At 35.7% G+C, this 19,066-nt stretch overlaps 1 protein-coding gene across 1 annotated transcript in view; it reads left to right on the forward strand.

Moving 5' to 3' along the window:
* LOC145233993 (nucleosome-remodeling factor subunit BPTF-like) overlaps positions 1 to 19,066 on the forward strand; it is a 33,957-nt gene that overhangs the window by 4,833 nt on the left and 10,058 nt on the right. The window contains exons 9-29 of the mRNA XM_080098765.1: positions 1,643 to 1,742; positions 2,378 to 2,489; positions 3,078 to 3,701; positions 4,886 to 5,226; positions 5,474 to 5,662; positions 6,405 to 6,546; positions 6,908 to 6,977; positions 7,316 to 7,490; positions 8,646 to 8,869; positions 9,376 to 9,508; positions 10,203 to 10,855; positions 11,300 to 12,803; positions 14,018 to 14,073; positions 14,255 to 14,352; positions 14,610 to 14,766; positions 15,147 to 15,298; positions 16,037 to 16,202; positions 16,420 to 16,561; positions 17,488 to 17,565; positions 17,942 to 18,011; positions 18,529 to 18,606. Of these exons, the coding sequence (XP_079954891.1) occupies positions 1,643 to 1,742; positions 2,378 to 2,489; positions 3,078 to 3,701; positions 4,886 to 5,226; positions 5,474 to 5,662; positions 6,405 to 6,546; positions 6,908 to 6,977; positions 7,316 to 7,490; positions 8,646 to 8,869; positions 9,376 to 9,508; positions 10,203 to 10,855; positions 11,300 to 12,803; positions 14,018 to 14,073; positions 14,255 to 14,352; positions 14,610 to 14,766; positions 15,147 to 15,298; positions 16,037 to 16,202; positions 16,420 to 16,561; positions 17,488 to 17,565; positions 17,942 to 18,011; positions 18,529 to 18,606 (5,264 nt within the window). The remainder of the gene's footprint in view (positions 1 to 1,642; positions 1,743 to 2,377; positions 2,490 to 3,077; positions 3,702 to 4,885; positions 5,227 to 5,473; positions 5,663 to 6,404; positions 6,547 to 6,907; positions 6,978 to 7,315; positions 7,491 to 8,645; positions 8,870 to 9,375; positions 9,509 to 10,202; positions 10,856 to 11,299; positions 12,804 to 14,017; positions 14,074 to 14,254; positions 14,353 to 14,609; positions 14,767 to 15,146; positions 15,299 to 16,036; positions 16,203 to 16,419; positions 16,562 to 17,487; positions 17,566 to 17,941; positions 18,012 to 18,528; positions 18,607 to 19,066) is intronic.

Consider the following 19,066-nt stretch of genomic DNA (forward strand, 5'->3'; position numbering starts at 1 on the left):
CGAGTACGAGTACCACATGTATATACCTTCGATACCGAGTACCGAGTACGATTACCGAGTACTTAAGTGTAGTGTTGTGCTTATGTATATCACTGTCTAATTTATCTGCCATGGTCGGGGGTCATACGTGTAGACTATAGAGTTTTAAAAAATACCGGGGATGCGACTTTTGATCACCGACGCCGATACCTATATCATGTGCAGTATCTGTACCCGTATGGAACCAAACACCGATACCTTCGGGATTTAGCCTATCCCTATATAGTTTCTATCACATTGTTTGCAAATAGTCACTTGGCACAATTTCTTCGTGTGGTTTGGACGTTTGCTGTGCGTCTAATAACGTCTGATGTAAAGAAAGGACGATTTGCGGAATCAGCAACTTTAACGACGATTTAGTTCTCAAATAATGTGTTACGACGGGCGATTCACGTTTTAAATATAGCCAACCATGTATTGTATACGCCTAAACTGAGGTCTATTCGGATCAAGTTTAGACCGTTGCAGTGCTTTGCAAACGGACATTACACTCGGCTTTTATATTTATTTATTTTGCAAACGTTAGTCTATATGTCATGTTTGTGTTGCATTAAAATGTCCGCTTATTGCGAAACACCGACGTCTGTTCGATCAATGGCATGAGTTCAAGCGCATTTGTTTAGCTGGAAACACGTTCTAAAACCGACGTAACTTGAACAAAGATGCGATTTTGGTGTTATACAAAGGTCAAGGGCGGGGGGTGCCGCGCACTCTACGCCAGTGGTCGAGGTACAGGCGTGCACGCACACATGCTGACAGCGAAAAAAATCTACGTAAACTGGCGGAACTTTTTTCCAATTTTGTGCTGTCCGAAGCAAATATTGGCAAAAAGTTGCCCGTATCTTACGGTGTAAATCGGCCATCGGTACTCGCACGTTGGTATCGAAAACTGAGACAAAATATTTCGATACCGAGTACGAGTATCGATACCACTGAAATCGTTCGATACCATCGATACCGAGTACCGAGTACCGGGTACTCGTCCCATCACTACTCAGAATTCTTACGTTTGTTTAGCCTTTTATGTTTTTCGAGCTTTTATGCGGTTATCCAGAATCTGTAAGGACAGTGTATATTAAGCGTTACTTGCCTATGCAATTAAACAAAATATGTTATCACCTAGTATGCAATGAACCAGACTCACTTTGTATCTTGAATCTTACACAGCTGAAAAACAACATTACATTTACACCAATTGATTGTTTTATTTTTAATTGATTATTTTAATACTTTGTAAAAAATCCAACGTTTTTTATGTCATTTTTCAATGCTTGTAGTTGACCTTTTATACTTTATACATTGTTTTGTATGTGTAAAAAAGTTTTATTTTATTGCTAGCCAGTACTGTACAAAAGTGTGATTATTTGTGAAACTTTTATTTGAACTGTCTCCTGGTTTAAAGTTAGGCCAATACTTGTGTTTCGTTGCCACTTTTTAATGCTTTTTAAGGCTTTTTTTGTTCAATTTTTGATGAATCTGTTACCCGTTTTGTATTGGGGGCGATAGTTTGTACAATGGGTAAATTCTATTACCACTTTTTTAACACTTCAGAAAAATGTGCTGTTTTGTGCAACTTTTGATGGGTCTGTTACTTGTTTTGCAGCGAGGGTGATGACGACACACATTATTACAGTACAGTAGAGGAATTCGAATACATGAAAAGCAAATTGGATCCAGATAAGTGGGAGATGACATTGTGTGAGGTAAATGTCAAGATATGTTCGCTTGTGAGAAAGCTATATGTTTTTTAGGCTTTAAAATTTAATACCAAATGTATATAACACTCGCATGGTCTATTGATTTACCCTAAAATTAATGGCACTTTTGTAAATCTTTAAAACACAACTGTGTTTAAATCTTGTTTTTCCCACTGCTGTACTCAACCTTATTCACATTTTTTTGTGTAAATAAAAAGCATTGTTACAAAGCATTTTGTTTTTAATTGTTGCACAAAAACTGTGCTACATTCAAAAAAGTAATGTCACATGCATTTAGTTTTAAGTCAAATTAAATCATTTCATAAAAGACACTTGGGTGGTGTCAACAATTCAGTGTTATTTGCCCTGATAAAGGCGACCTGTTTAGGGGTCAAAACGTTGGAATAAAAATACATTTTCCAAAAGAGATCTGCTTATATAATGCTGGGCATGTTTCCTTATAATAGTGTTTGGGGTTCTAAATGTGGCAGAACCCTGGTAATGGTCTAGTATGGGACATCAAAACGACAGATAAATTGCATACATTTCCTGGTAGAAAAGGATAGTTTATAAAATATGCCTACCCCCAACCCTAAATATATTTATTGTTGGAGCTGATCTATAAAATTTGTCGTCTTTAGGCACTGGTTGATGTAGCAGAGGAATTTCCAAGACATGCCGAAATTACTGAACAACTTACAAATGAAGCAAAGTGGAGCGAAGAAGCAACTACATGGCTTGACACATTAAAAGGTTTGAGTAAAATCAACAACATTTTGCAAATCACAGTATGCCAGGCCTATTAAAGGTATCATACTGAATCAGCCGGTCGCAAATCATTCCCATGTGACAAGGCATAGGCTAGAAAAATCTAGCCTGCGGTGGGATTCGAACCTACAACAGGAGTCGTTTTTCAGTTATTTGCACAAATGCGTTGAGTAACTTTTTTAAGGCTTTTTAGCCTGTTACTTACGACAAACTGAAGTGCCATTAGATAGCTACATTAGCTTATTCGGGGATCTCTTGTCACCAGCTGCACTGATAGGTTGAGGGCTTAATTGGTTTCAACAAAATAAATTTATAGCTCTTCTGGCAAATGTAATTTTATTCAGACGTTTCGATAAAATAAATTTATTGTGTTAATTTTGAATTTTAAATCACCAAATGTGATTTTCTAAACTATGCTTAAAACTGGAATATTATTAAATACTGATAGGCTACTGTTTGGAGTTATTAATGCCAATTTATTATTTAAATCTTTGCAAAAAAATAGAATTGTTTGTATTTTACAACACAAAAAATGTAACGTTATCTCATCAACATTTTTTTTATTGTTTAAAGATCGAGTCCAAAAATCCCTGGACGAAGAAAGTCAAAAAGCTGAAGAGAAGCGTAAGTTGGAAGAGAAAAAGAAGAGGGAGCGAGAGGAAGAAGAGAAAAAGAAGAGAGAGCAAGCCGAGGAGGAAGAGAAAAAGAAGAGGGAGCAAGAGGAAGAAGAGAAAAAGAAGAGAGAGCAAGCGGAGGAGGAGAAAAGGGAGAGGGAGCGAGAAGAGAAGGAAAAGAGAGAAGAAGAGGGAAGGATCAAAGAGGAGCAAGAGAAAAAACAAACAGAGGAGAGTGAAATAAAGGACAATGAGGTTGAATCTGAAGAAAATCAAATGGACACAGCTGAAACTGTAACCACTGAACAAGATGAACTAAAACCTAATGTTGAAAACATGACTGAGTCTATGGACTCAAATCAACAATCCCGAGAAGAGACTACTTCACTGTCTGGTGAAATGGAAGTTGATTGTGGTGAGAAATCAAATAATGAATCTGTTCCATTACCTTCCACTACTGAAGAAGTTGTTTGCGAAACTGTTGAGGAGTCCCATGAAATGGATGCAACTAAGGAGGAACCGAAAGACACAGATACTGAAAAGTCTGTTGCATCCACAGACCAAGTGGGATTAAAACCCCCAGGTATTTGAATCTTATTAAATAAACTATATTCTGTGTTAGCTAAAAAATCTCAAATGTGGATAAATAGACACTTACATTGCTGTTAAAAAATATATGGTGTAGAGCAGGCCTGCACAACTCAAAACAACGCAAGGGCCACAACGGAACACATAAATGTTTCGCGGGCCGCATGCTAATTACGTATTTTAAATGTCCCTGTATAAGTCTATACTGTTTTAAAAACTTGTCGGTCATGCTGGATATAACTGTTATTACCAAGCCAAAATTTAAAATCTGAAAAGCTTTCTTTCGTCGCTGACAAACAATATCACATGAACGAATAAATTTTCTTAAGCATCAACAACAACCCAAAGAACACAATTTGTAACTAAAATTCAATGAGAGATGTTGCATCTTTTGTTGTCAACAAGCGCGTCGTAATCAGGCACGAGGCTGGAACTTGAAATTTTTAGAATATCCTTCAAATGTCCATCAGCAAGTGAAGATCGCTGCTTGTTTTTATTAAAGTTTAATACAGAGAAAGTTTGTTTCGACAAACAAGACACATTATTTTTGTCTTCACCACTGCAAATAAGTATTTGCTTGTCCATTCCGGATAAAACACTTTTACCTTACTTTCAATCTTTCTTTTAGTGTTTTAAGTCATTTTGGACAATCCTAAAATAGCCTACTTGCCCGCGCACATAGACTAGGCTCTACTATAGATACTAAACGCTATAACCAAGCTTTGCGTGTGAAACAAAGATGGGATTGTTTCGTAATGAATAAAACAATGAACTAAAGTAAGATTACTCATTTAGAGGTCCAATACGTTATTATTACACAACATCGCGGCATAACGTTTTTTTGGTTCAATGCAAAGTATTTTAAAATCTTCTTGCGGGCCGCACTAAAAGCTTTCGGGCCGTATGTTGTGCAGGCCTGGTGTAGAGTATGTTTAACCATATGAATTGCTACATTAAAAAAAACTAATAGCTGAACGGTGTCAAATCTTTATTATTTTCAACCAGAAAAATTAACTTTGTTAAGATTAAAAGGCGCCAGTCATTTTTGTACTCTCCCCAAAAATGTAAAAAACAACTCTATGTTTTAATGTTAAGTGTCAAACACAGTTGCCAAACTGCCGAACTAAAAAATGCCAATAAAAAAAAATGTTTTAAAATTCAAATTATTGTAAATTATAGCCTTAGAAGTAGACGTCTCGGAAGAAAGCAGTGACACTAAAAGTGCAACTAGCAGTGAGGAATCAAAAACACCTCAAATCCAAACCCCACCTGCTACAGAACACCAACCTTTACCAGTGGCACAGCCATCAACACCCTCCGCTGCTGCTGACAAATCAAACGTCCCGATTCTTCCTAAACTTCAGCCCGTAGCTTCTTCAACCGCATCTCCACAAGTTGTAAAGCTTTTCCCGAAGCAGCAGAACTTTTTGCCAATTAAACTCGCAAATATAAAAGTCCCTTTGTCGAGATGTGATGCCATGGTTAATACGACAATCTCACCAAAGCCTAAAACTGCTACAGTAAGTTTGTTATTTTGAAGTTTTTTCCCATTACAGCTACTGTGAATACTGTACTAAATAGTTTGTGAACAGCTTATGAGAAGAATATAACTTATATTAAAGCTGGTTAGATGAACAATTTATGACTTTGATTTTTACTCTGGTTGCAGTTTCAGTAAAATTTGTTGTTAATATTCGGTTTTGCCCCAGTGTTGTTGTATTGTTAATTGTACACAAGTTAATAAGTCTAATGTTTGTGTGTTCACAGCCTGTTGCAATTGCAAGTCCAGTCGTGCAGCCAAAACCGGCCTCTACATCTCTTACATCGTTGAGAAATTTGTTTGTTCTCGGCAAAGACGGAGTTCGAACACCGATCACAATTGGTCCTGGAGGAAAAATTATTGCTGGCGGAAATCAAAAAATTGTCTTAATTAACTCACAGCAAAATGCTAACAAGGTATTAATATAAAACCATAAATACATAACAGATAAATGTATATATCAGCTATTGCTGCCAGGCATAATATCAAGTTTATAGAGCTCTTCTGGCAAATGTATTTTTATTTCCGACGTTTTGAAATGATTTACCCTGATGGAGACGACCTGCATAGGACGTTGAAATGTCGGAATGAAAATTCTTGCCAGAAGAGCTCTATAAACTTGACATAACGGATAAATTAGCAACAGACAATTCACACTTCTTTAACCTAACGGGTCTCATTAGTGCAGCAAGTGACAATAGCCAATGTCTGTGCCTTGCCACCAGCTGCACTAATGTCACCTTATAGGTTAAAACAGTGTGCACTATTTGCAGCATGGCTAAAGTAGCCTCTGAATTACACAAGAAATACATGTTTAAAACAGGAATTTAAATTGTATGCCATGTTACCTTGAAAAAGTATTCTGTTGTTCCTAAAAACTTATTGTGCTGAATTTGAAATGAAGTTAGAATTTTAAGTTTAAAACCACATGTTTTTCTGGGCCAATTTTCTTGTCTGCAGAAACAGAAAAGTTTTAAAAATCGTGACTAATAATGGACCCAATACAAACAAATATAGCAAATATACAAATGTCTCAAGATAGTCCAAGTCCACATACAGTCATGATATGTGATAAGCCACCCTTTGGGTTTTTGTTAAACTCTAATAAAAAATGCAAGTCTTATCAGGAGTAATGTTAAAAATGGTCTTTTGTTTTAGAATGGTCAACAAGTCGGCAAAACAGATAAAGTGAGCCGTGAATTAAGGAAGCTGCAATTTAGTGGAGCTGGTCCCAAAATGCAGAAGATTGGACCAGTCACTGTCGGTCAAAACCAAAATACCACCAACCTTAATTCAACTGGTATGTTTTTCGCCTTAGTTTTGATGCAAACAATCACACACTCATTTTAATCAAACCTTGCTTCTTAAATATATAAGCTATTGCTGCCAGGCATAATATCAAGTTTATAAAGCTTTTCTGGCAAATGTATTTTATTCTGACGTTTCGACGTCCTATGCAGGTCGCCTTCATCAGGTAAAAATACATTTGTCAGAAGAGCTCTACAAACTTGCTTCTTAAATTTCAGGCAATACATTTTTTAAGTTAAGTTGCTGGAAATTGATTATTCGAATCAGTGTGTTAGTGCCAGTCTGCTTTAAAGCTGTGTCCCTTAAGGTTCAATGTGCCTGTATGCTTGTAAAAACTGGTTTATTAATTTTAGGCAATACAATGCAACAACACAATACTACAGTTGCAAATACGAACCCGCATATCAACAAACCACCATTCAAGTAAGTTTTTAAACTTGTTCTAACTCGTTCCATATGTATTTCTTTTTACTTCGCTACCAATGTCACATGTACATTGTGTCATAATAATAAGCAAAGTTCAAAATATAATCGAATAATATAAATGTGTTTCGAAAATTAAAGAACATCTTGCTACCATTATACATCTCGCAGGGCCTAATCGTTACAATTCATTTAAATAAATGCAAAAAAGGCAATATTTACAAAAATTCTCAAACAAAGGTTGCAATAAAATAAGATTTCAATATATGTTCCCAAAGAAATTTTTATTGGTTGTATTTATGTCATTCATACATTTAAAGTTTTATTGAATTGTGCAGATTGGGTGAAGATGGTGGCTACAAACAATATAAAAATTATTACGTTGAAAACACACTTGCTCTCAACAAATACCAGCACAAGGAGGACAAAGATAGAGACCGGCATGTGGGATATAAGTTCTCGATCGGTGGTCCAGTTGAATTTGAATGGACTGGGGATACATATGGATCGAGGGTAAGCGATAATATAATGCAAAGAAAAAAATTTAATTGAACATGAGATTGACACAAATAAAAACAAATAAATAATTATAGTACGCCAGGCCCTTTGGAGGGGTTCTACAGAATCAAGTCGGTCACCAAGCATTCCCATATGGCACAACATAGGCTAGAAAAATCTTTGCCTGGAATGGGGTTCAAACCCATGGCAGGAGTCTGTTCAGGACTCGCGCTCTATATCAACTGAGCTACACAGGCTCAGTGGTAAAACAACTGTAAATCAAAACATAAACACCATTATTTGCATTATGGAAACGCTTTAGGGCTGATCCCAGTATGCATGTAATCATCTTAGATGTATAGATTCATTGTTCAAATAAGTTTGGGTTGATAGACACTGATTTCACCTCATGTTTACAATGACTAAAAGCATAAAATTGGGTGGTTTTAAAGTAAAAGTCTTTTGATGCATTAAGACTACACTAACTTTTTTACGAACACATCTAAACAGCCTTTATGTTATGGTATATTATGTACATCCTGTTTTAATGCTGCACAACCCTGTTTAAAAAAATTACACAATAAGTTGATTACTTCACTTTTCAACTTTCTGTGTTAAATGATAAAAAATTATTTAATTATTGGTTTAAGTTGGATTATTTTTGTTTTAAATCTGGTGGTGCTGAATGTTATAGTATTGGGTAATGCTTGTGATGAGAAAAGGATTTTTACACTAGAGACCAAAATGTCTTTCTGTGTGTTTTATAATCTTCTCTCTGAAGCACCACTTAACACTTTGCACTAAAAATACCAGATTTGCTTAATCGACACAAAATCTGGATGCCCAGAATCCATTCTAAAAAAATTGGATGCTTAGAATCCATTTCCTTTTTTTTCAATAGTAATTATCAGTGTTTTCAAAATTTTGTAAAACTTCTGCTGTCATTTTGTTTCATGAAGTAAAAAAAGCTACGATCTAAGAAACTAAGACAACAAGATTATGTAAGAATTAGGTAATGCACAAAATAGATAAACTTAAATAATACATACTGATAGCAAAATGCTGGAAGGTCCATAAACTTTTGACAACTTTACACTTGTTTTTTTTTTAAATCAAAGACTTTTTAAACAAAAATTTACAGATTATTTGATTGAATAATTTTTCTTGCAGGAAGAGATTGTTCACACTCTGCGGTCTGCATTATTTCGGTTTGAACAACAAATTCCTCTCTGTTTCATGCATTCCAAGTGGGAGCAATACCGCAAAATGTGGGGACGAATGTTGTTAAAGAATGACTCGTCGCGAGCATTTGCTGTTGTACTTGGAATACTGGAAATGGCAATTCGAAACAATGTGAAAAGAACTGTGTGGAAAGAATCTATGGGCCAATCCAGGTGTGTAACATTTTATTTTTTCCTTTGTTTACCGTGCACTGTACTGCACGTATTCAGTATTACTTACCCTGATGTAGGCGACCTGTATAGGACGTTGAAACGTCAGAATAAAAATACATTTGCCTATAAACCTAATATTATGCCCGACAGCAATAGCTTGTATTTTGTTTTCCTATTATTTCCCCAGGCTACAGTACAAAACTAAACATGTTTTCTAATGCAGTTGAAACCATTTTTAATGTGGCTTGTCATGAATTTATTTTTTTGTCATAGTGAATTTACCCCAAATTAATACAAACTTTCACCCCCTTTCAAACTTTCAATGTTTTCCTTTAGTCACTTAATAAAAATGGAGTTGCAATGTGTGTTTTACGAAGAGAAGTTAAATGGTGTTCCACTTACAATTTATTTACCAAACCGCACTCTATATTGTATCAAGTTAGGTCCCTCAAATGTTGGGAGTTTAAATGACTTTTTAACAAACCCTCTGTTGTTGTGCATTGCAGGATGAGAAGGCTGCTCTCGACTGAAAAGGAAGTCAACGAGAAGAAAAAGAAACACAAAGCAAAAGCTGAAGAAGATATTGCTAACCGACATGCTGTGTGGTGCAAGTATCCTCTTCCTATTCGCAGTGTACTGGTATGTTAACAAGTAAATAAATGAGCATGCAAGTAATAAGCCAAATACAGGAAGCAAGAAATAAAAAAAAAATTTTTCGTTTGTCAAAATTTGCAATTTTTGAAACAAGTTCGTTGGCGAGTTTTTGGAAAAAATCTGGCCATAGAAACAAATGAAAATGTTATTGCCTTGTTTTGTAATTACTTGTTGTAAAAAAATGCACTGTAATGGGACTTAAAACGAAACTAGAAGTTTCTTATCCTTTCTATCTTCAAACTGTTTGATGTGAAACAGATTTTGATGAGTCATAAACAATTAAAAAAATAACTGGTATTTAGCATAGCCCACATAAAACATGAGTCGTCGAACCCATCGTTATGCGATACAGCCCAATGTACACTATTTTGTGTCCAAAATACTCTAGCGTTATTGGGAAAATGTTAACGTGATAGGCCAAATTGAATGAAACATTTGGATTTCAACAATTCGGACAATGAAATAAAGCTCTTCAGTTTCTACGAATTTCACAATTTGTGTGTTTTTTCCTATACCCACTGAATTATTTTGGATGCAAAGTGGCTTCCACAAGGCTAATAGAGGCTCTATGGCGTAGCAATGGGTTGAACAACTTGTAGTTTTATATAGACTTTGATATCTACAACTAACTGAAATTAACCTGTACTTTGTGTTAATAGTTAATTTGTAACTTTTACAGGTGTGGAAAATGAAAGGGGAGGAATACAGAATAACTGGATACGGGGGTTGGATGTGGTTGTCATCGTCGTTCAAACTCATGAACAAACCCTGTTCGTCCAAACCTTATACGCTCATGCATAAAAGCCGCCCCACGAAAACTGAAGAAAAGAATACCAACCTACCTAAAGAGGCAAAAACTGAAGGAAAAAACTCCAAAACGGATGACAACCAGCTCAAAGATGCCAAACTGGAAGAAAAATGCACAGAAAATGATGACAGCCAACTCAAAGCAGCAATAACGGAAGAAAGCAGCACCAAAAAGGATGGCAATCAGCTCAAAGATGCAAAAACTGAGGAAGAAAGCTCCAAAATAGACAAGAATCAGCTCAAAGATGCAAAAAGCACTGAAACGGATGACAATCAGCCCAAAGATGAATCAATGAGCAATGAGACTGTGGAACCTGGGGATGGTAGCAAAAAAGAAAAAGAGAAAGAAACAGAATCGGAAACAAATTCCAGTGACCAGAAGCTAGCAGAGGAATTAGCATTGCAAGTTGCAAAGCTTGTCGAAGCATGTGAAGTGATTGATGTTTCAAAGAATTTGTTGGTTCGATCGGTTTTGTACAACCGCAAGTGGAAAACAACAAAAGTGGACAAGCTGCTACGATGGAGGTAAATATATATTTCTGCTAGTATGCAAAAATATAGGTAAAAGAGCTAGTATGTTTTTGGAACATCTCTTTTTGTCTGTTGTGATTGATAACATTGCTAGTTACAGCTACTGCGTTGGAAGTAAATAGGAATTCAAACTTCTCATCACTTTTTTGACGCATATAATTTGTACTTTGTCTGTCAGTGAGCTTTTAACAAACTAAAATGTGATGCTTCAATATGTTTACAATAGGATTAATTTAAGGTCAACAATCCCTTGCATTGGAGTATTAAAAACACATAAATCATAACTTTTTCTAGAGGCATAATAAAATATAACGTTTACAAAATGAAAAAAAAAATTATATTGCATACATTTGGTTCAAAATATGTAAGTTCTCTTTCTTGTGCGCCTAGATAAGTCTATGTATAAAAACAATCAAATCAAAACTTATTTTTGTTTAGGATCTTGCAAGAAAAGCAACGCCTCATCAACAATAAACCCCCTAAATCAGGTGAAGACACTTCAAGCACAGAAGTATCAAAACCAACTGATTCAAAGAAACCCATAGATTGTGATGAACTTGAAATCAGCGACGATGAATCAAAAACTGTACAGGATCCACCGGCACCAAAAACAGACATAAAACAGGAGCAAAAGTCTGAAGATACACCTACTTCTGCTGCAGAATCACTAAGTAGTGCTTCACCAAATCAAACGTCAGTTATTGACAGAAAAACAAGTACAGAACCTGTCAAGGCCGAAGAAGATGCTTCTCTAGCCAAACAAGAACCCCAATCTACAGCTGAACCAGACCTTGAAGTGGATAAAGATGCAGAATCAGTTGAAAATGACGAGCAGGACACCTCTCCCATGGAATGCTCCACAGCTGCCAATGTAGAAGCCGCTAACAAACAAGACTCTGACACAGAAGCAGACAATCATAAACATGAAACAGCAGTCTCTTCACCTGATCCTGTGGTGAAACAAGATGAAGTAACTATTGCTCAGGAGTCGTCACCCGCACCTAGCTCAGAGCCAAAGCCATCTGAACTTTTACCTAGTGTTCGTGTAAAAACTGAAAGTCCAGAAACCTTATCAGACACTAAAGTAAATAAACAAGAATTTTCTGAAAAAACATCAGAACCATCAGACTCTAGTAAGGATGTTAGCGTTACAGACACAACTAAATCCTCTGGTGCTGCTAAAGATACGAACAATGGTTGCTCCACGGACACAGAGAAACTTGCGTTAAAACCAGATTTACTAGATAAGACTTCTGGAACTAAACTGCAAAGTCCCAACTTACCAGAGGAAGACTTGATGGATGTTGATGAAAAAGACGAATTATCGACACCCAAAGCGCAACAGAGTAAACCTGAGACTTTGTGTAATGGAATTGATCATGATTTTCCAGAATCAAACAAACAACTGACTACTACGACCACTGTGACCACGACACTAACCGAAACAGTGGTTGTAAATGTGACCACTAGTAATAACTCTGCTTGTTCTAACAATGATGTTTCACAAGTTGTTACATCCACCACAACAACAAAAAGCACAAAAGTCGAAACTGTGGCCAAAATTTCTTCACCAAAATCAAGTCCAACTTCAGTAATTGACACTTCAACACTTTCTGTTGATAATTGCAATCCTGTTGCACCTAAAAGCGAAAAACTATCCGACGCTTTCGATAAAACTCTCAACGATGCCCATGAAGGGGTGGCAGTTGGGACGTATGATGAAATATTTAAGTCTTCGACAATGCATGTCGATCATGGAACGGGTGAAGTTGGTGGGAATGTTGTCCATCGGCAGTTGTCACGGCGATTCAGGGCCGTCAAAAAGCCCGAAGGAATTGTTAAAACTGTCGAGAGCAGCAAAGTTGAGTCTACGACGAGCAAGACATGGAAACTTAAAAGGTCGCCAGGTGATTCCAACAAAAAGAAGGGAAATGAAATAAAGGTGTGTTTATTACAATTTTTATTTTTTTTGTATTTCTGTTTAGCTTTGGTACTGATGCTCAAAACTATACACGCCTTTATGCATATGTACTTTGTTGTTTCTTTCTTAGCCAAGAAAGCGTTCTTTTAATTTCTTTAATATCGCACATAGCCAGTCAAGTAAGTTTAATAATGTTGTGTCTTTCAACTTTTTATCTCAGTGAACTCACATGCTTAAATATGTACTTTTCAGGTTTTGACAAGTGTCATTTTTGTGTGAAAAATGTTTTAAGCATGGTTTAAAGCAGGGCTTCCCAAACTGGGGGTCGCGACCCCGGAAGGGGTCGCTTAACAAACTTGAGGGGTCGCAGAGAGCTGTACCAATTTCTGCAAAAAGTAATCAATACACTGGCGCGGAGTACGGGGGTGTGAGGGTGCCGCACACCCCCGGCCTTTATCTTTGTATAACGTCAAAATCGCATCTTTGTTCAAGTTACGTCGGTTTTAAAACGTTTTCAGCCAAGCGCAAACGAGCTTGTACTGACGCTATTGATCGAACAGACGTCGGTTGAAACGCAACAATTGCAATTGTTTTAAAATACCCAGGCATTTTAATGCAGCATAAACATGATATATAGAGTTACAAACGTTTAAGCATTGTTTGGCGCAATAACTTTCTCTGATAAAAAATATGCAATAAATTTCCGATTTTCAAGCAGTGTTAAATATCTGTTTTCAAAGCACTGCAACGGCCTAAACTTAGTTTAAGGTGAGCTCAGTTTAGGCGTCAACAATACACGATTTGAAACTTGTATTGCTGTTACTTTATTTTCCGCTCTAACAAATTACTTAAAACCTAAGTCGTTGTAAAACTTGCCGACTCGGTAATCGTCCTTTACAAACGTGCGTATGTTCTCGACGCACAGCAAACGTTCAAACCACACGAAGAAATTGTGACAAGTGCCCATTTGCAAAACAATCTGTCAGAAACTAAGGCTAAAGCACGTAAAAGTTATCGGTGTTTGAACGTGTAAAGTAGTAGACTCCGAGTACCGGTAGGTTGTTTTTAGTTTTCGCTCGAATTAGTCGTTTCAATAAATACAACAAACGTATTTTTCGCATTGTTTATCATATTATCCGTGAAGGGTCGTGAAAAATTTAAAGAGATTAAAAGGGGTCGCGATCAAAAAAGTTTGGGAAGCCCTGGTTTAAAGTGTGTAACTTCTGCCTATTTAGATGCCGTTGCCATGGAAGTTTTCATATGGCAAGGGGAGAAGAAAAAATATTTTCAGGTAATTTCAAGCCATCCAGTATTAACTTGAAACTTGCTACGTGTTTATTACATTCCTACAATCAAAGTATTTATGTAACTGTGTATTTTGTTTTATTGCAGTATAAACTGTAGACTGTCTTAAATTACTTAAAATGCTTGGCATACTGGATATGAACCAAGTTTGCCATTTGTTGATTTAGGTTGCCATTTCCATGTATTCGAAATCTTGCCCAGCGAGGTGGAGTTGCTTGGAATCCAACAGGTTTTCACGTCACACCAAAATGGCCATCAGGCATTGGTGAGTTTCGTATTTCTGCTTGCAAAATTTATCACTAACAACAACTATGTGCTTAAGTATACAAACAAGCTCCTTGAGTACACCAAGGACCACTTTGAGCAAACATACAGTACACACTGTAGCCACACACTAGTTTATGCAAAGCATGCCTTTTAGCCTTTCCAACATGTACAGTAACATTTGTTACATATGCAGTGTCAAACATTCACAGATGTTTAATACAGGATATGCTCTCAATTGCTTTCAATGTTTTTTAGAACTGTTCTGGCCATACCCCTGTCCTCGACCCACCATTGGAACTGTGTGGAGATACAAAGTACAAAACGCTGGAACACTTGCTGCTATCGCTCACTTGTTGAGGGTGTTGTGGCATTCCATGCGATGGGACGACATTGTTACCTCTCCTGTAAATGAGTAAGTAGTCAAAAGCTATTTTTTTCGTTGCTGAACCAAACTTTAACCAATAAAGATGTTTAATATAAGATATAGAAGTATGTGAATGCAACTATATTGTTTTTATGATGCCAATCTTAATGTTACACCAAGATGATTTTTGTTTAATTGATGTTGCTCCATGAAAATAGAATCAGGATATTTGTTGATTTAAACCTTTTTTAAATTGTGGGAATTTGGCCAAATGTCTCAATGTAATTGCCGTGTTATTGTCTCCAATAAGTTCTGTATAAGCTTGCAAAGCACCAGCTAAGAGTTTTAAATTCCAACATCACTTTTGCGATCTACATTGTATTGCATGTAAGCTTAGAGCATTGAAAATTACTTGTTGTATGTTTTAGTGACATGGTCCATGTTGTACACACTGACGATGACATCATCACCACAGAACTTCTGAAGAGGAGGGATTCTGGGAGCACAGGATTAAAATCTGAATATTATGTGAGAAGAATTAGAATGCCCACTTCAGAATACGATGAAGAAATTCCTCGAAGTAAGAATTGAGCAAAATATGTAAACAACCCATACAATAAAATCCTATAAACTTTCTCAACAAGTTCGACACAGTAAAGTGAGAAAAAAAGTTTGAATAAAATTGCAAATAATGTAGTAATGAAGGTTAAAGAAAGCTAAAACATGCATGTGATTTTGCACTTTTTTAGAATTTAAATACTTACAGCTGTCTTTATGTGACATTGACCCATATTTTAACTAAATGCAGGGACTTGCCTAAAAATATTTGTATGTTTGTTGTTATAAGGTGCAATTTAAGTGGAAAATATTGCTGTCGAAAAAACAGTATCTTAATTTTCACTTACCAATTTTTTTTACATTGTTAACAGAGGGTGTAAGACGACTGATATTGTAAAATTATGTTTAGCATGTCACGTTATGAATAGTTGTATGTTTGTTGTTGTAATGTGCATTTCAGGTAGAAAGAATATTACTAGAAAAAATAAAAATACAAAGCCTTAATTTTTACCTACCAATTTTTTACATTGGTACTGAAGGAAATAAAATGACTCCTATTTTCAAACTGTCTTTAGCATGCCACCTTGTAAGAAGTTAAGCAGATAAACAGCTATCTTTATTTGATGTGAAGCTGTTAAATTATTCTCAGTTTCAAGTAGATACCAGTTTTGTACAACATTGCTAACATTGAAAGTAAAACGACTTTTAGTATTTTCTTATAATTGTTTATGATGTCATTTAAATGTTTATGATGTCATAGGTGAGGAATATACTCCGTCATCACGATCAGGACTCCGAACGAGATCACGCCCGATCGGACTGAGAGAGAGAACGAGGAAAGATGCATCATCAAATCCGAGAGTGGAAACTTTGTGGCTACCAGAAGAACAGATTGAATTGTGGCAAATTCGACAATTCCACACAATGTAAGGGAGTGTAAACGTAAATCTGGTTAAAGGCATGAATAATTTGCCAAGGCTCTGTATAAACTAAAATAAGCTATTAGGCGAAATATATATTGCACATTATTAAATAATTCATATCTTATTGTTACTCAAATTATTCGATAGTTCTGTCACATTTTGTTGCTCAAATGTTTTTCTGTCTGCAAATTTTAACAAGCCACTTGTATTTATGTTATAGGCTTCGGACACAACAGAAAGTTACCCAACCAAGCAATCCATCATCACTTATCGGGGCAACAAAGATCAGACTCACCCCACAAGAAAAGGTGGTTTCCCTCACCCAAGGCCCAGTGAGATCACCCATGCTATCTTCAAAGAATGTAAGTTTCACCAAAAATAACTTAAAAGATATTGTTGATAGATATAGTAGTTGTGTAAATGATTGTGTTAAATGCTGGTTTTTACAGCATTTGACTAAAAAAAGCTGAGGTAATGGTTTTACCGAGGTGTAAGTCACAGGTGTTTTTACATTTTTTTATCTTCCGTGCATTTCTATTCCTTTATTGTGTGTTCACAGCCAGTTTAGTATGCTAGGCTTTCAGTTGGGACATATTTTGTTTGTTAAGGAACTATTAGCCTTTTCTAGTTTTAATTCCTGTTTTGCCCTTCAAAGACCTGATGTTTTTTAGTGGAATATATAAATTTGTTTGTTGGATATATTTTTAAGATCGGCAACTGGTTTTAACCTGGAAATAAATGTTTCCAAACTTGAGATATAAGATCAAATCTTTTATATTTCGTTAAATTCACAGAAACGATAAATTGGCCTTTGAAATTGAAGTAAGCAGTGTGACTCTAAACCCATGTCAACTTTTTGTTCACCCATTGACCTCTAAAATTGAAACTTTAAAAACCAATTTTTTTGTGATTTTAAACTTTGCAAGACAACACTCTGTGTCAGACCTTTACCTCAGTGGTCTGCTTCAATTTTTCATCTTGCAACATTAAAAGTCAGTTTTCCTATTCATCCAACTTCACATACAGTTGATGTTGGATTTATAAAAGCTGATACAACCGTTCCTAATGTTTTAATGGATGAGATTTCAACCGTTTTTCTTTAGTTCGCCACTTTTAGATGCCACAAGTAAAACTTCACCCCAAGTTTTCAAAAAAATCCTTGCTTTTATTTACCGCCAAAGTACACTCGTTGGGGTTGAATGTACCCTGATTGTAAGCTGTCATCATCACATATTTTTTTCATTTTTTAACCTGATTACAACAAGTATATAATTTCCCTATTTTTTAGGTCACAATTACCCCAGCTCTGTTACAACAAGCAGCAGCTTTACATAAGAGTCAAGTTGACAACAGATCTAATGATCAGGTACATTTGTCTGCAGAGCCACTGTATTTTATGCTGCCTTTTGTGATTGTTCCCTCAACTTTGAAAAGCCTGATTGTTTACTGCTGTTTTTTTAACTGTGGTTCTTAACTTTTACAAACTAGTTAAACTCATGCATTATTTTGAAGCTTTCATCAATGTCATTTTATTTTAAGCACTTTTTTAAAACTTTTGGTCATTATAGTAGCATCAAGCTAATAAAAGTTGCAGACAGTGCACACTGTTTCAACCTATAAGGTCTTATCAGTGCTTCTGGCACCACTTTGATTCCATTTGTGGTTTTCTCAATACTACTCTCATATCTCAAATTATCTAATTTCTCAATACTACTCTCGCACATTTATATTTTCCAAAGCAGATTAAGAAGCTAATTCTGAAGCAAACTTCCGATGGTTCGACGATTCGACGACCGGATGGTCAGGCGGGAAGTAAGTAAACTTTCGCTGTTAAGTCATAATATATATCGGTGGTTCTCAACCTTATACGGATCGTGTACTACCTGACGACTTTTTTATCACTGTTTACACCACCCAAATCCTGTTTGAATGGGTAGACCAAGAGATAGGTCTATTCTCCTGGACTAAGGCAGTATATTATTAAAACTAGCAAGGTTTATAATAAGGATTTCCAAGATAAAAGTTCTGCACCAAACAGGACTAATCAGTTGGGTCCATTAAGTTACATTTCATGATCTGACTTGGATTAGGTATGGCAAAAAACTACTTGCATACCACTCTAAACTCTGGTATACTACAGGTTGAGAATCACTCGTATATATTGATTTTCTGACTGGGGACATACTGTTTTGTTATTTATTTTTTGCTTTGTAACATGTTTTTTTTTTTGTATAAGAAAGGACAGTTCAAACTTTTTAATTATTACATGTTTACTGATTTGAGATTATGTTACTTGATTTTTAGTTTAAAATGTTTGTTTAATTTCCAGCCCCTCTTCGAACGATCACGATAAAATCCCCTACACCTCAACACACTCAGTTTATCGCACTCAAGTCTGTGGCTCCAGGTAACTTTAAAACTACATAAAATTCTATTGATCCTTTTATCAATATATAGCTGATGTGTATAAAGTTACCTGTAACTGATATAAATGTTCTGTGTGTTACTGGTAATGCCATAAGCATGAAAGGTTTGACAAAAAATCTGTTGCAGCACTATTGTTAAGTATGTGTTAAAAAATAACTGAATGAATAAACTTTCTAATTGTTTTTATTGAAGCTAAAAACATATATTTGTATTTGTATCAAAAAGTCTTGTTTTTTTTCTGTATATGTCACAGCTCTAGTGTTATAAAACCAATTGAATTTTACAACAAAATATGGCTTTGTATGTATTCTTTTAATTAAACTGTAAATGTCGACATAAATTAGCTCAGGTAAACAAGTAAAACAACTAATTATGCTGTTGTTGCTGGGCATAATAGTAACTTTATAAAGCTCTCCTGGCAATTGTAATATGTACAATTA

Source organism: Phallusia mammillata, chromosome 1 (assembly GCF_965637545.1).
Source record: "Phallusia mammillata chromosome 1, kaPhaMamm4.hap1.1, whole genome shotgun sequence".
Taxonomy (NCBI): Eukaryota; Metazoa; Chordata; class Ascidiacea; order Phlebobranchia; family Ascidiidae; genus Phallusia; species Phallusia mammillata.